At 34.3% G+C, this 16,915-nt stretch overlaps 1 protein-coding gene across 1 annotated transcript in view; it reads left to right on the top strand.

Moving 5' to 3' along the window:
• LOC134798232 (G-protein coupled receptor dmsr-1-like) overlaps window positions 1-11,933 on the top strand; it is a 79,300-nt gene extending 67,367 nt beyond the window's left edge. Inside the window, exons 6-7 of the mRNA XM_063770605.1 lie at window positions 6,882-7,269; window positions 11,679-11,933. Coding sequence (XP_063626675.1) covers window positions 6,882-7,269; window positions 11,679-11,902 — 612 coding nt within the window. The 3' untranslated portion in view covers window positions 11,903-11,933. The remainder of the gene's footprint in view (window positions 1-6,881; window positions 7,270-11,678) is intronic.
• Window positions 11,934-16,915: the final 4,982 nt, after the last annotated feature.

The following is a 16,915-nucleotide window of genomic DNA, read 5'->3' as shown; positions in this document are numbered from 1 at the left end:
TTCTAGTGGGTTCAAGTATCCGCGGGTATAAGTTAAACGTCCCTAACAGACTTTTAAACCAATTCTTTATATTTGGATTTTTATTGTTTTTGTCTAGGATATCTATGTTGAAGTCACCACATATTATAATTTAATGCTTCTTGTAACATATTTTTAATAAAAGTTTCTCTAGCTTTTCAAAAAATAAGTTTATATCACTATTGGGGGTGCGATATAGACAGATCAGATACACTTTTTTAATTGGTAAAAATACACCGCAACATTCAAAGACCTTTTCTGTACCCAATGATTTATTGTCGTTGATAACTTGGAACTCTATGCCTCTCCTAAGCAAAATACAAGAGCCACCCCTTTTTTAATTTTTTTTCCGTAACATATCACTGTGCTTATCTTTCTTTCTGACAAAAATATCCGCCAATACATAATCTTCTATTTGAATATTTTTTTCTTGGCCATATGGGACAAAGTGTTCGGTAAGACATAGAACGTCAGGACATGCGGTCTGCTCTTCCAATTGACCCAGTGCAATGGTGAGTTGATCTAGCTTTCCCAGAACTCCCGCTATATTTTGATGGAAAACACAGAATTCCCTATCTCTAACTTGGATATTGTTTGAACATGGCGTTAAGCGGCTAGAATGGTTACTATGTTCATTCCTGCTCACGAAAAAACAAGTTTCTTTCCTCGTCACTTTGCGAATGTAAACTTATATTAATAGCTTGTTTGAGTCGTGGGAAATAATCATATATCTTTTTTTGTACTTTTTTATAGTTTCCCCTTATTATATTCCGATTACAAATGACATGACTGTTATAAGAAATAAACCTATTTATGTGACCTATAATATTCTTCATACCTAAATTGTTAACACGTCCTGTCGTTTTCGAGAACATTTCAAAAGTCAAGTCTAGATTTGAATCGAATGAAAAATGTCTTTCATGAAATTTTATGTTCTTATGTAATAAGTTGTTGAATAACTCAATCCTACAATTATACAATGGTTTACCACAAATATATGTAGGACATACAACAATTATATTTGTATTTTTGATCTGATATAGAGTATCAGCAATATATGTTACTAGGTCATCATAATTTTCATTTTCATAAAAGTCCTCTTCACCCACTATTACGACATAATAATCTGATAAAGTTAAGTTTTTTACATGAAATTCAGTTTGCCGTAGTATTTGCCTGATTCCTGCACCTGGCGTTACAAAATGACAGTAGCTGTGATTATCTAAGGTTGCATTTCGCAAAATGTTCGTTATGCAACTGTTTTTGATGTTACTGGCTATAACTAATCTGGTTTTATTTGGGTTCTTTTCGAATGATGAATTAATTTGATTACAGTTTACGGGTGTGTTAGTTTGAATACTACTATTAGAAGGATCAGGTGATGTTTTCTTTGGCGGATCCGGGTGTACCTTTTCTTGTGCTTTTCCTGTACTGCTAAACGGACCAGGTGACGCGTTCTGCGGTGAGCCCGGTTGAAAGATTTCTTGCGTGTCGATCCTCTTCATTTTAGTGGCACCATTATTACAGTCCTGGCATTTCTCAATGTTTTTCATAATTTCCTGGAGTTTACCAAGTTCATGTTGTGACCTGAGTAATTCAATTTCCAAGTCTTTAATCTGAAGTTCCATAGCGGCAACTTTGGCCAAGGTTTCTGACTGTAGGGTTTCAGGGTTTGTAATTGGGCTACATGACATACTTTTGCGAGATTTTCTTGACTGTTGTGGGGATTTACATATGTTTTTAAGAGTACAGATTTCCCGCATGAGTTTTTCGTTTTGACGTATACATTATTTTTTTTCCAAGATAACGTTTTGAAGCTCATTGTCAGTGATAGACAGGTCTAGTTTCAGCCTTTGGATTTCAATTTTTAATTCTGATACTATTCCAATATCATTACTTAAATCAAGGCTTTTTGACATGGTGTCGTCTAAAATTTGAAGAGAGTCACCAACTTGAGTTAGCGATTCGCTAGATCTCGATCTCGAGTTTGAAGGCGTTGCAATAATACCTCCGAACAAGTAATTATAATTAGGATTGCCGCTAGTATCTTTGGCACTTTTGGGCTGAGTGGGGGTCGGAATGGGGCTGATAGTATAAGTAGAGTTGCGTACCTATTAATAGTGTGCTTTGTTTAAGGTAGTTTAGTGTCTTTGTTTGTATTTTTTTAATGTCTATTATGTGCATATACGTTTTGTTTTAGATTGTAATACGGTTGACATGTATTGACATATCTCAAGGTTTTATAATAAAAAAATTAGGATTGTTATTTCTTATAGAATATGTATCAATTTTGAATAAAAAGATTTTATGTTTGTACACTACTTAATAAAAAACAAATGCAGTGGCTTAAATTGAAAGTACCGTAAAACCTCCCAACTATGTCCAAAGCTCGCTCATGTCATAAACTATGCTCCAAAATTAACTGTAATTTTTGTATATTTTGCTGTAGGTATTTTTTGTAGTTCTAAGACAAGGTATGTACCTATGTTTATAAACTTACTTTCATTTATAAACATAGGTATGCTTATAAATAGAAGAAAAAACTCGGAGTAAACCAAAAGGAACATTGGTATTGATACTTAATTTCCTTTTGAAGATGTTGATCACGGTTGCAGTATTGGCCTATAGTTGGGTGGTTTTACGGTATGTATTGTAGAACTACAACAACTTGGATAAACATCCTGGCGATCTAAGTAGCGGCCAATAGCTAATAAGTTCATAGATAACTGTATACTCAACAAGGTAAACACTAAACAGTTGAGAGACTATGATTTTGCATGGGCGAATTATGATCTGTTACAAATTACGAATTAAACTAAGTACCGCAGCGTTTGTATTGAGTAAACGTAAACAAGTAGAAAATACAGTTTATTATTTAATGGAGACGTAATTCCCGCAAGCAAACAAGCTTTTCTCTATAAGCTCAATGGAAGGCTTTATTAAGTTGGTCCCCCGTTGTGAAACTTAGCTCCAATCCAACCGCACTTATGCACGCTTAATAGATTTAGAGGCGTTGACTAATTACACGTCGTCTAACTTACCATTTATCTTCCCAGGTGATTTATAAAGATGAGAATTGCGTGATAGAATCAATTACCGGAAGCTTGCCCAAGGTTATGGGACTCGCACCTTAAAATAATCGATCTGTGACTATTCATTACCTACGAAAGCCACCATTATAATAGTTTCGAACCGAAACTCAAGGGAATGATATTTACTAGGACTGTTTACCTTCTGCTTTTGTATATACAAAGGTTATTTATTATTAGTCGATACTGTATAACTTTCGAGATAAAAACTAATAATGAATAACAAGTACCTAATGAATAACATCGATTATGACGAGAAAGTGGTTTATTGATAACGTATCTATTACCTACACGTCATTATGGCATGCGTAACTTTCTTTTATCCCTTAATTAAAAGCATAATTCTCGCTTTTGTAATAATTTTCTTTTGTTTCTTATGCTATTTTTTTATACTTTCCTGTAAAAAACACAAAACTGATTACATGAATGATAATGTAGTAGGCATTGTATGTACACGATACGTATTGTTTAATAACTTAATGTCAAATATTTTTTCGATACACTACTATATTAGTATTTTGTGCAACAGGTACATAATAAGGGTTCTTAAAATTCTTCTACTTATTTTTTTTCTACGACAGCAGCAAACACCTAAAACGATAAATAAAATCAAAGTGCTTACCTATACAATACTAAATCGTTTATAATCAGAGATCGGACAGATTGGCGTCATTGCTCGCAATAATGTGGACATGACTCCAAATTTGATTAAATAATTAATCATTTAATTATTTTAATTAATTTTTTACCTGAATTTTAATTTTGTTCCCTAGTCAATAAATAGCACTTAAATATATTTTTGACATAAAAAATGAGTACCTACAAAAAAATTGGAAAATACAGTTTTTTTTTTTAAATAAATTTACATTACAAGTAATCTTTGTGTTATTTATTGATTAGGAATCAAAATTAAACCTCAGGTAAGAAATTAATTAAATAATTAATTATTTAATAAATTTTAGAGTCATGTCCACATTATTGCGAGCAATGTCGCAAATTTGTCCGATCTCTGTTTATAATACTGGGTGATTCATGAAACGTTAGCAGGACTAATCCTGCACACTCAGTAACTGAGAATTGATCGATCACCGTCGTATTTAGGTGAAACAACCACACTTTTTCTTATTTTTTAACTTTTTGTTCAGCGCAAATTTAATTCTCTACAATCATGGTCACCCTACAAGACCTAATTAATAAACATAAAACCTCTTTAACCGTAATGACAGCATTTTGATTACGAAGAAAATCAACTGTCAACTTGAGTGAGATACGAGTTTTCAAAAGTAACCGTGATCGTGATGACAGTGATGACATTCAATTTGACACAGAATATCGGTAGTTTAGTATTCTGATTTTAGGGTGACCATGCATGTCGTAAATAAATTAATAACTTTTTTTTTCAACACGACTATAAAATTAACGTTAACCTCACTAATACTGATACGAAACAGTTGCTTATAATTTACGAAATGCGCAGTGTTAGTCCTGCTCACGTCTCTTGAATCACCCTGTATACATCTTTGTCTATAAGTTAGCCTTTTAAAAAATACAGGAGTTGTACTATACAGGCTGATTCAGAATTACGTGAGCAGGACTAACACTGCGCATTTCGTAAATTATTCAAGCAATTGTTTCATATCACTATTAGTGAGGTTAACGTTAATTTTCTAGTCGGTTTGAAAAAAAAAGTTATTAATTTATTTACGACATGCATGGTCACCCTAAAATTAGAATACTTAACTACCGATATTCTGTGTCAAATTGAATGTCATCACTGTCATCACGGTCTGGTTACTTTTGAAAACTTAGATCAGGATCTCTAGAAGAGTCTCGTATGCATAATTGTTAGACCACAGTTTGACTTCTGATCCTTGTCTACTCCTAGGCTACAAGAAACCTGATGTTGCCGGGCTGAAAAGTGGTGCCGTACCCCCCACCACCCCCTTGAAAATCCCTTATAAAATGTTCATAGTCTTCGAGATTCTAATGGTTTTAATTTATTTTTAATAACTTATTCGTGTTAAAATAAGCTGCTATAACATATACCGTGATATATAGAATAGTTTGACGGCGCTGTTTTTTACGGCCGAGGCTTAGCGAGGTCGTCAAGTAATAAGTTTTAGGAACAGTTCAAAGATGGACTAGTAAAATAATTTGCACACTACAGGGATGTTAAATCTATATTGGATAGTTTTAATTGAATATATAGGTAACAAAATGATGAGAGTAAAATGCCAATGACAACTTAATGTTTGTATACTACATTGAAAAACACCGATTGAAAACAGAACTTGACCACACACATTGCTAATTTTTGACAGGAAGTACCGTTTGGAAAATTTTGATATTTAGGCAAGTAGTAGGCCAATGTCTGGCCTACAACTAGAACAAAAATTAAGAGGTGTCACTACTTCACCACGACATAAAAAATGTTTTATTTTTGTTTTACTTTTTTTTCCTTTTTTTTATATGACAACTGGTATTCGTTTTTTGATTATCGATGCGTACCTAAATAAAGAACACTATTTAAAAAATTGAAGCAAATCGCTTGAATACATCCCGAAAAACAATACATTAAAGAAAAAAAATAATAAAATCATAAGTCAAAAACTGTCACTAGTAGGATGTTGATACTCAGCAAAAATATCCTTCACCATAAGAGGTACTCACAAAAAAAACCCGAATCAAATTGACTTAAGGGCCAACTTACTATGGAAAACCGACTATGGCCTTTGCCCTCACCAAAAAGTAAAAAATAGGAAAAAGTGTGGTTGTTTCACCCAAATACGACGGTGATCGATCAATTACCAGTTACTGAGTGTGCAGGATAAGTCCTGCTCACATCTCATGAATCATCCTGTGTAAGTACTTAGTATGAATATTTATTAGATGACTGTTAAGCAACTTAAGCAAAACAACAACAACTCGGTGCGCAAAATACTGGTTCTCTGTGCCGGTTCTAATACGTAGTAATACGAGTAATAGGGTAGTTGAATGCTTAGTCAAATCATTTTCTTTTATTTTACTGTCAAAACGATTAGCTATTATGGAATCTCTATGAAATACAGAACAATGACGTCACGGTCAAGATACCTAATACTCTTTATAGTTCTTTCGGATTTATTAAACAGAAATTGTGTCTGAAAATAACTGCTGTCTAGGTTTTTCTAATATTTTCCTGTGGCTTAATTTCGTGCATGAAGTTAAAATAATTTATTTTAAATACAGGAAATATATATATATATATATATTTCCTGTATTTAAAATAAATTATTTTAACTGCAACCCTGGACGACCGGCCTGGCCTAGTGGGTAGTGACCCTGCCTATGAAGCCGATGGTCCCGGGTTCGAATCCTGGTAAGAGCATTTATTTGTATGATGATACAGATATTTGTTCCTGAGTTATGGTTGTTTTCTATGTACCTATTTATGTATTTATATATTATATATGTCGTTGTCTGAGTGAGTACCCATAACACAAGCCTTCTTGAGCTTACTGTGGGGCTTAGTCAATTTTTGTAAAAATGTCCTATAGTATTTATTTTTTATTTTATTTTAACCCGGCAATATGGCCCCTCATCCCTTGATTAACAATCTACTTATATGTAGGTATATTAGGTATATTTCTATTTTTATGTACAATAAATTAATATAAATAAATAAAACTTCTCAAATAAAACAAATTGGTAGTTAAGTTCGTTATCCGACACGGCTACTCGCTTCCGTAAACTTTGCTAGCGGCACGAAACTTTACTGCAACCTTTCTATTCCAGGTGTTCACAATACACAAGGACTTCACGATAGACGTGAGCTCGGGCGCCGCCATGAAAGTTTACTTTGTAGATTCAGACTTCGACGGCAGTCTTTACCAAATAAACTTCTGGGTCCACGCGGTTTTCATAAAACTTTTACCCTGCGTCATCCTCACTGTTATTAGCGCGTGGCTTATTCGGGCTTTGTATCGTGCAAATACTAGGAAAAAGGCCCTCAAGAGCTACAACGCGTGTCCGTCGGACACGACCGTCAATGGGAACGGGAACATTTTCACAAGGAAATCGACCAAGCGCTCAAAAGCCGAGCGGCGCACGGACCGGACCACTAAAATGTTGCTTGCTGTTCTCCTTCTATTCCTGATCACCGAGTTTCCCCAGGGAATTCTGGGTAAGCGGAATTGGTTTGAAAATGCTTAATATTTTAACTGTGAATATATTCCGTATGGTTTTCATAATGTCTATTATTGTTTGCTCAAAATAATGTCTTATCCCTTCAAGTGGCGCCAGCAAAAACGCGAAAAGTAGTCAAGTGGCGCCGCGGATTTGCGCAAAAGCAGTCATGTGGCGGGGCCCCGGTGGGTGGGCAGCGCAGATTAAGGGAATTTTACAACATCGTCGATTTAAGCTTTTCTATGTTTTAAACTACATATATATCAGAAATCGTTAGAATCAGCGTTAAATAGGCTATTTGAATATAGCAATTAAATTATTCTAATGTTTATACCAGTGGTGGGCAAACTTTCTTCATGAGGGGCTAAAAGTTGAAAGAATTTCAGAGGAGGGACAGATTTACAGCAAAAATGTATTTTTATTATATTGCTGGCCATATTATAATTTTTATTAAATGACCGGCGGCGGGCCAGAAAATCCTTTCGCGGGCCGGACCTGGCCCGCGGGCCGTACTTTGCCCACCACTGGTTTATACATTTGGCCAGACCTAATCAAACTCCGGAAGAATGACAGTTTTCCAGTTTCCTTGCTAAAAATGACTACCACCTCAAAACTAATTGATTATTGGAGGTACTTAATTACAATTTATACACATACAATACAATTTATTTTACAAAACAACCTCTTAAAAATCAAGACTGAACTCGGACTAGGCGGTCGCTCCCGAATAAATGGTCCTCAACAACAAATTTTATACCAAGTGTTTTTGTGTTTCTTACGGTATGCTATCCTTCTCTAACTCGCTACTTAATTTCGGGCGCTAGAAGAGCGTAACTATACTTAAATGCGTTCAATTTCACCTCTAAATACGGCAACACCTCATTAACCACTCACTGGTGGCCGACAGTTTACTGGTTTTCGCATCGACCCGTGAGTAGTGGGCCGCCAGTTTACTGCTTTTCGATCCGACCATTCACGGGTAGACCGCCACTTGAAGGGTTATTTAATTATGTCTGTTACTCACGAGCCTGGTTGACGTAAATTTTCCATAAACATAATATATTAATCTTTGTTTTACATAGTTTAATGTTATATGTATAGCTTTTTATCCACTTAAAAGTTAGTAGGTATTAATTTTACTTAAATTATAAGATTTATTTAAACTATATTATACATACATTAGTAAATTATGACAGCTATGTGCCACATTAACAAATTCGAAAATAGGAATATTAAGCGTTGTGGGTGTTTCGAAAATGTTTACCACACCAACGCGAGCAAAATACTAAATGAAAATATACGAATTAATTAAAATGAACTCTAGGTATTCATTATTTATTTTATCATTTGAAATTATCACATAAGGAAACAACTCTAAAGCATCAAATTACTTTGACACACTTGTGGACAAAATGCAACTTTACGAGCGCAAAGGCTCTTTGGTGAAAAATTATGCATATTTAATGAAATAACATGAACAAATATGTAGGTATAAAGTTTTAAAACAAAGCTACGTGAAATGCTACGGCGTAGCGCCTCTACGGCTTAACTTACAAGAATGGAAGCCAAGACACTTGGCGAAGCTTAAGTGTTGACTTGCCCGACAGCGACATAAATAACTGTACTGAACAAAAGAAACACTTGCAGACGCATTTTCAAACGTTAACGTTATAAGTAACGTTAAAATTATCCAATGAAATATTGTAATAGAACCTAGCAAACGAATTATAAATTTTAGAATCATTTATTTACAAACAAGATATGTCAGTGGTATTACTAAAAGAAATTAATAACTAGCTTAAATCTAAAATAGGCCCTTGAGGCATTGTACCAAGGATGCTGGCGGCATTTCCTCGCTGTATCGTGATGCTGATACGTTGTGCGAGGTAGCCGCCAGCTCTTCGGTCACCGTTACCGCAACCAGACGCTTCGCGATTTCTGCGAATATTATAAAATATTCGTTGTTATCGAAAATAGTATTTTATACGAACGTGACATACTATAGAGCTTTTCAATTAAGTATTGAACGTCCCTCTAGTAATCGACGACAAAATCTGGACAAAAAAATATAGAAATAAATATGTTTGTCTATATCATAATTTATAAATCACATGTTCAAATACTGTGAAAACACTGACTTAAATAAAAATAATTGGGTTTCATACAACATCAAAAAATTCAAAGCAACCCCTTTGTTGTTGAGTTTCAAAGCTTGGCGTATTTTATCAACATAATTAGTGTAACAAAATAAGGGTGTCGGGAAATATAAAAAAAAGGTTTTTTGAATCAACTTCTACTTACTACTAAGGTTTCAGTCAGCCACAAGAGTCGTTAGTAATCAAAACACAGTTCACTGGCCTTATATTGAGTAGCTTCGGAGCTTTCGGATCGGAATCGGCCATTTCGCGGAACAATTTCGATAGGTACGCTTCAGATTCCGTTTCAGCGGTCTGTTTGTGGAAACTTCCCAATAAAGATGAAAAGCACATATAAATATTATGTAATGTAGTACAGCTTAACAGCTCACGTAGCAAGTTCTTTATTTTTATTGTACTTAAAAGGCTACATTCGTTGTATCTTGATGATACTTACTAGTAAATAGTACTACTGCGATAAAAGGGTAACTACACTGAGCATGGCCCGACATATTAGACTAGACAAAAAAATTCAAAATCACTCTCCTTCTTGATGAGACTGGCAAATCATATTACTTTTAAGCAACCGGGTTTTTTAACCTAATTGGACCCCGCTGAATCCAAATTTGCCGGTTGCTCGATCGAAATCTTGACCGGAAGTGAGATATTTGACATTAAAGGTACCTTTTTTTAGTTTTTCGTAAATAACTCTTAAACGGTGGCGCTTAGCAAAAAATGTTCTATTACATAAGTAATCTGCATAAAATTGCCTACAAGAAAGATGATTCATTACAATTTTTCGCTAGGATCAATATTCAAAGAGATATTAACGCGGGAAATTTAATTATAATCACTTCTAAGGTGCCTTTTTTAGTTTTTCGTAAATAACTTATAAACGGTGGCCAATATCAAAAAATGTTGTTAAACGTTAATAATCTACACAAAATTTTGAACAAAAAAATACAGTACACTTTTTGCAGGGATCAATATTTAAAACTTTACGTTAATTATAATAAATTCTAAGGCTCCTTGTTTTTAATTTTTTCGTTAATATTTGAAAAGTATGACTCATAGCAAAAAAAAATTATACATAAATAATAAACATAAAATTTTCTACAAGAAACATGTAGAACACTTTTCGCTAGGATCAATATTTAAAAAGACAAAGCAGCGGGTAAGTTAATTATAATCAATTTTAAAGTCCCTTTTTAGTGTTTTGTAAATAACTCGTAAACGGTGTCCCATAGCAAAATAGGTTTTTAAGAATAAATTATCTACATAAAATTTCCTCCAAAAAACATCTGGAACACTTTTCTCTAGGATCAATATTTAAAGCGATATTAAAGGAAAAAAGTTAGTTAAAAAGTGTACAGAACCTTTTTTGTGAACAATTTTATGTTCAATATTTATGTATAATATTGTTTTGAAAAGGGGCCACCGTTTACGAGTTATTTACGAAAAACTAAAAAAAGGGACCTTTAATGTCAAATATCTCACTTTCGGTCAAGATTTCGATCAAGCAACCGGCAAATTCGGATTCAGCGGGGTTTAATTAGGTTAAAAAACCCGGTTGCTAAAAAGTAATATGCTTTGCCAGTCGAAATCGATTTTATGAAAAATATGACCAGTCTATATTTTCACTTTTATTGCTTTCTCGTAAAGTGGAACTGCTCATGAAGACCAGAATGGAATTCCTCATTATTCATTTTCCAAGTTCAAGTTCATTTCGCTTAGACTTATCCATAGGTAGATGTATTAGCGCGAGCGAGACGCACTCACGGGAGATTGATAACTAACTGACATCATTTAGTTCAGATATCGTTTTGTTGTCAAGTGTACGTTCGAATGTATTTGTAATTTTTATGAGACTCACGACTTCGCAAATAGTTTGAAATTAATTTTAAGGGCATCTCAAACTGTTTAGTGAAGTCGGTTACTTTTATATTAACGATTATTTTTCAATCAATTACTAATTTTACTTTTTGCATATAAATCAAAGCAAATATTTTATAATAATCACTGAATATAAAAGTGGAAAAATTACTGTCTAGGGTGAGACTTGAACTCATGGCCTCTGGAGTTCTAATGCTGACCCCTATTGCATGTTGCCGTGGATGCTGGCAGCATTTCCCCGCTGAATAATGACAGCCTTAGAATCAGTGTGGTCGACCCTGACAGCAAGTAGCTATACAATACAAACGGCGCAATGAGAACGTTATACCTATAGGTACTTACTGTACAAATCAAAGTTAATACAAAGTATTTTTCCCAGGTCTGCTAAGCGGTGTCCTGGGGCGTTGCTTCTTCAAGCGCTGCTACGACCTGTTCGGGGAGCTGATGGACGCGCTGGCACTGCTGAACGGCGCCATCAACTTCGTGCTCTACTGCTCGATGTCGCGCCAGTTCCGCACGAGCTTCGGACAGATAGTGCGCGCGCGATGTGCGCCTACGCAGCGCGCCGCGTCGCACACCGAACTTCAGACTACTGTCGTTTGAATTTGGAGACAAAGTCTCTTAAATTGATGACTTGAGTTCTTTAAGCGAAGTGTATGTAATCTTTAAGTTCAAGATCTATAATACCGACAAATAATTAACGGAACTGTTTTTTGTACTGGCGTGACCGTACCTATTTGTGTTAACTAATTGGCATAAAGATGATCCGGAAGACAATTGTAACTTAAAAATTGATATCAGTTTGATCTTATTTTTGATCATGCGTCCATGGATCTCGCTCCAAGTATAGGAGCGAGATTCTAAGATATTCCTATTGGCGAGTGAGATGCCCTGCGAGTTAATGTCAAACAGTCAAATTAATAACCCATTTTTTAAGTTTGCAGTTTGAACGTTGTTCCTATTGTATTTTTCATTAACTTTATTTGTTTATAATGGCGTAATTACACTGTCGATTCTAGATCGTTCGCTGTATTCAAATATAAAACAGCTACCGTTTGCACCGCGACTTCGTTCGTGTAACATTTCAGGAATAAAAACTGTCCTATGTCCTTTCCCGAAACCCAAACTATCTTCATACTATATTTCAATTTAATCGGTTCAGCAGTTTAAGCGTAAAGAGATAATAGACAGACAGACCGACAAACAGAATAAGTAAAGAAGTCTGTTGCCTGGTAAGCTCCTACTTTGATTCGGCGCACGCATTGGGTAAGGAGAAAAAATATAAATGTATTTGGTATAGTATAGCCTGTCCGATTTTTAAGATCATGTTCGGCATACAATTACTATGGCGTACTTAATCTTAGTAAAGCGGACAGACTATAGGTACCCTGATATCATTTAGTTCGTTAACTTCCCAGTGTAATTATAATTAACTGCACTCATAAACTTTAACTGCATGTCATATAAAATTATTTGTTTAAATTTGAACATAGTATGGCTTCGTATGCGGTAAGGATTAATGTTATCCTTCGCTTTAACCATGAAGAACAAGCAAACAAAACAATCAAACTATAAGGCGCGTAATTAAATCAAACTTAATGTAAACAAGCTGAATCATCGCTACTGACTGCTAGTAAGTAGTTAACAAATAATTGAAGAAAGCTTTATTCTATAGGAATTTATTGCAAACAGTTAATGCCCTTTATACTCAGTTCATAATCGATCAGGGATATAGATCGTAATAGCCAATTACTGGCAATGTAACAACAATATCCCAGTCATTTTACGGACCGCTATAGTTCGTTTTTTTTAGCATTAGAAAAAAGGTAAACAATCTTGATGTGTCTTTTAATTGAAAAACACGTTTTAAAATTAAGTCACGGCAAATATGTAACAATTATGAATCATATACGATTATTTACATTCTCTTGCTTTCATAATAAGTAATAGTTACTATGGGTGGTATGCGGGTCGCTTCCAACCGGTACGTGTGGAGGTTCATGGGGGAGGCCTATGTTTAGCAGTGGACGTCTTATGGCTGAGATGATGATGAATAGTTACTGATTAAAAAAGGGCTTTTCAATTAAAATACCTGTCAAGATCGCTTATTACCTTCTTTCTAATGCTAAAATAACGAACTATAAGTACGGCAAACTTTAAATCATTTATAATATAAACTGAAATAGATGTCATAGGTATATTAAAGAAAAAGTGACTAAGCCGAGTAGTCAGTATACTTGCACACCAAAAATGCTGGAAAATGTAATCACTGCTTATATGACATCTATTTCAGTTAACTACTTAAAAACACAAATCTAAAAATATTTATATATATGTAATTTGTAATTTATATTAGCTAAATTTCCTGCTCAAATGGATCACCACATCGTATTAATTACATACAGTTAAAACAGAATCTAAAAAATATCGTTTTTTTTTTAAGATGACGTTCGGGCGGGTGGCAACAACAGCTGCAATACTGTTGCAACAGTACTGCGGCGGCGTTGATGCAGCCGCTGTATGACTGTATCTGTCAATTTACTTGATAAAATGAGGGACGGATTGAACGTCATAATCGCAGCAGTAATGCGGCGATGAACGTCACTCATTTTATCAAGCAAATTGACAGACACAGCGCCCTCATCAAGGCCGCATCAGAAATGTCGCAAAATAATGCAGTTGCCATCCGAATGTCAATTTTACAGCGTTTTACAGTACTTTAGAGCGTTCTTGTTTATATTGTCTTAAAATATCTCGTTAAAAGAAAGTAAAATTTTCTGGCTAAGTATTATAATTTAATGTATTGCGAAACCGGGATATAGCACGTGTACACGTTTAGAAGATTTATGTCACTACATATGTATATATTACTTAATCCTAGCTTCCCAGTAGTAACACAAATCAATACTTTCGGGATTGTAAATTGGGTGATCTCTAAGACGTGATATGAAATGAATATCATCGAGTAACCTAACAAATCTTAGAAATACGATTTTGCCTACACATCATATCCCTATATTTAAATATGTAGGAAAAGTTGATTTCTGGTATTTTTTTTTATACGTACCTATCTGATACTCTCTCGGTTCAAGTTTTATTTAACAAATACGTAATTTCACGAGAGCTTCAATCGCAGTTTAGGTTTTAGGCAAGCAAGGTATTATTAGGTATTAGCTAAAATGTTTCTCTTCCGGAATATGAAATCTGAATCTTGTCTACTGACTGTCTTATTAGAGTCGCATGTCGTTGCAATTGCAGCATTTTGCAGTTGAAAATAGTTTTACAGTACATCTGGTGCTACATTATGACAAAAAAAAATAACGAAAAAAGTCAAACAGGGTGGTTAATTAATATTTACATCAAAATATTTTAAAACATTTTCTATAATGTCAATATCCAGAGAGGAAAATGAGGACTACGTTTGGTTTTTTTTTCTATAGAGTTGTGGCCACGACATATACGCAACTTACTGTGTTTAAATAACGCAACGTTCTTCATAATTACGTTTGACACCACTGACATGGGGCTGTCCATAAATTACGTCATCGATTTTTGACGATTTTTTGTACTTCATATGAATTCAGTAATCACTGCGCTGCCCGCCCGATTTTATGAAAACGGAATACTAAATAAGCATAATAAAATGAAGTAATCTACTGTGTAAAAGTTAAATGTAACAATTATAAAATGTTTTTGTGCTCTGCGGTCTCTGAAAATCTGTATGCAGAGAGGGTCGGGTATCTTTGCAGCCGATTGTATCTAAGCCTTAACCTGCCTTTGCTAAACCCCTCGTGACATCCCTAAGTTTAACGTAGCGTAGAAATATTCTTGCCGTAAATCCTTAGAGATTAAAGCAGGGTCGACATGAAAATTTGCATCGCGGACAATGTTTGTTCCATGGACTCATTGGCTACCAACTCAGAGACCACGTAAATTTATTCGGCTTGTTAACAAGACTATAGTCGTATGTCGTTGTAATAAAGCGTGTTATTATTGAAGAGCCTTTTAGTTGTGAATGTTATATAAGTCGCTCATTGTTGTCAAATTATGTAAATAGGAGTAATTTAGAGTAATGTGTAGAATATGTTGTTAATTGAATGTATTTACATTCTTGGCAGAATGATATCGGATTTATCCGGAGTCTCTTTATCTAATGACCTAGTCATACAAAGAAAAAACCTTTAAAGGGAACTAGCTAAACGTCACACACTATATCATAATTAGGTATAAATAGTAGGTAACTATAATATATTGTATCTAATTAAAACTCTCTTATATGTATCTATGTTGGCGGATAATGTGAGTTTCATATTATTTTCAACCTGGGTGACGAAGTTGTTTCTTGCGGAGTAAACAATTAGGTACCGTTAATCATTTATTTATGGAATATATTGCTATTTATTTATGGAATATATTGCTATTTATTTATGGAATATATTGTTTACTGGTTATTTGTAAATGTACAAATACAAGTATTAGCTAAACCTATGTACTTCAGATGGGTAGATAATAGAAAAACTTATGACTTATTTCTAGTATTAAGTTTTTATATCTTATTTTCAGTGATGATTAGCTTTTTCGTTTGATATTAATGTCAAGGAACTTTACGTTGGTACCCATGTGATACGTTTTTAAAATAAACTTTAAATGTATTTTATTTAGTATTATTTATACCCCAATTGTATTAAAATAAATCGACTGAGAAACAAATGAATTATTAGAATATTATAAATTATGGAAGTTTTGATGTTATATTTGTTATTCACTCACACAAAGACGGCTGTACGAATTTAGATCGATATAACTTGCTAATCATATTTATTAACTCGGAAATAATACTCTAAATAAATGGAAGTCAACATTTGTGTTGGTGCCACGCGGACGAAACGCAAATAGTTGCTACTAAATAATAATCTGCACTTGCAATGCAATATTTAAATGTATACGCGACTATGCTATTTTATAACTAGTAGTTTATTTACCCCGAACCGTAAACTCGCGATTCAACAACATCTTGCAATTGGAAAAGCTTTTGTATACACAATTATAGAGGGGATTATTCAAAACTTTTCGAAATTGAAAATGGCGGTGCTTTTTACAATTTTGACGACGGATTACGGACCCTTAGATACTTACCTATCAAAAATTATTAACATGTTCAGAGCCAAAAAAAGAAATACAATAATCGGACTCAAATATGTCCAAAAATTAAAGAAATTAAAGATGGCGGCCGTTTGTTCCAATTCTGACTACCGATTCATATTAAGCGACCTTTCGTGTCCTTAGTTATCAATTGTTGTCATGATTAGACCAATTATAAAGAAATGCAAGATGGCGAAACTTGTCCAATGCTGACCCCCGTTTGCAACGAGTTGACCAATAGGTATAGCAAGATCCCTCATCAAATCGCTTTTGGGATTTCTGGCACCATAACCCTTTGATCGATCCTGCTCATATTAGAACTTAAAAAATAAATTCATTTAAATTAGAATAAATATGTGACGTCCCATGGTCAAAGGTACCTTATGGCGGGTATGGAGTTATGCATACCCTAGTAATGTACAATAAATAAGCTATCGATAACACAGAAGATCAACCTCCTAAGTTGTGTAGTTA

Source organism: Cydia splendana, chromosome 16 (assembly GCF_910591565.1).
Source record: "Cydia splendana chromosome 16, ilCydSple1.2, whole genome shotgun sequence".
Lineage (NCBI taxonomy): Eukaryota > Metazoa > Arthropoda > Insecta > Lepidoptera > Tortricidae > Cydia > Cydia splendana.
The sequence above is the reverse complement of the archived record's forward strand: the minus strand, read 5'-3'. Positions and strand labels throughout refer to the sequence as shown.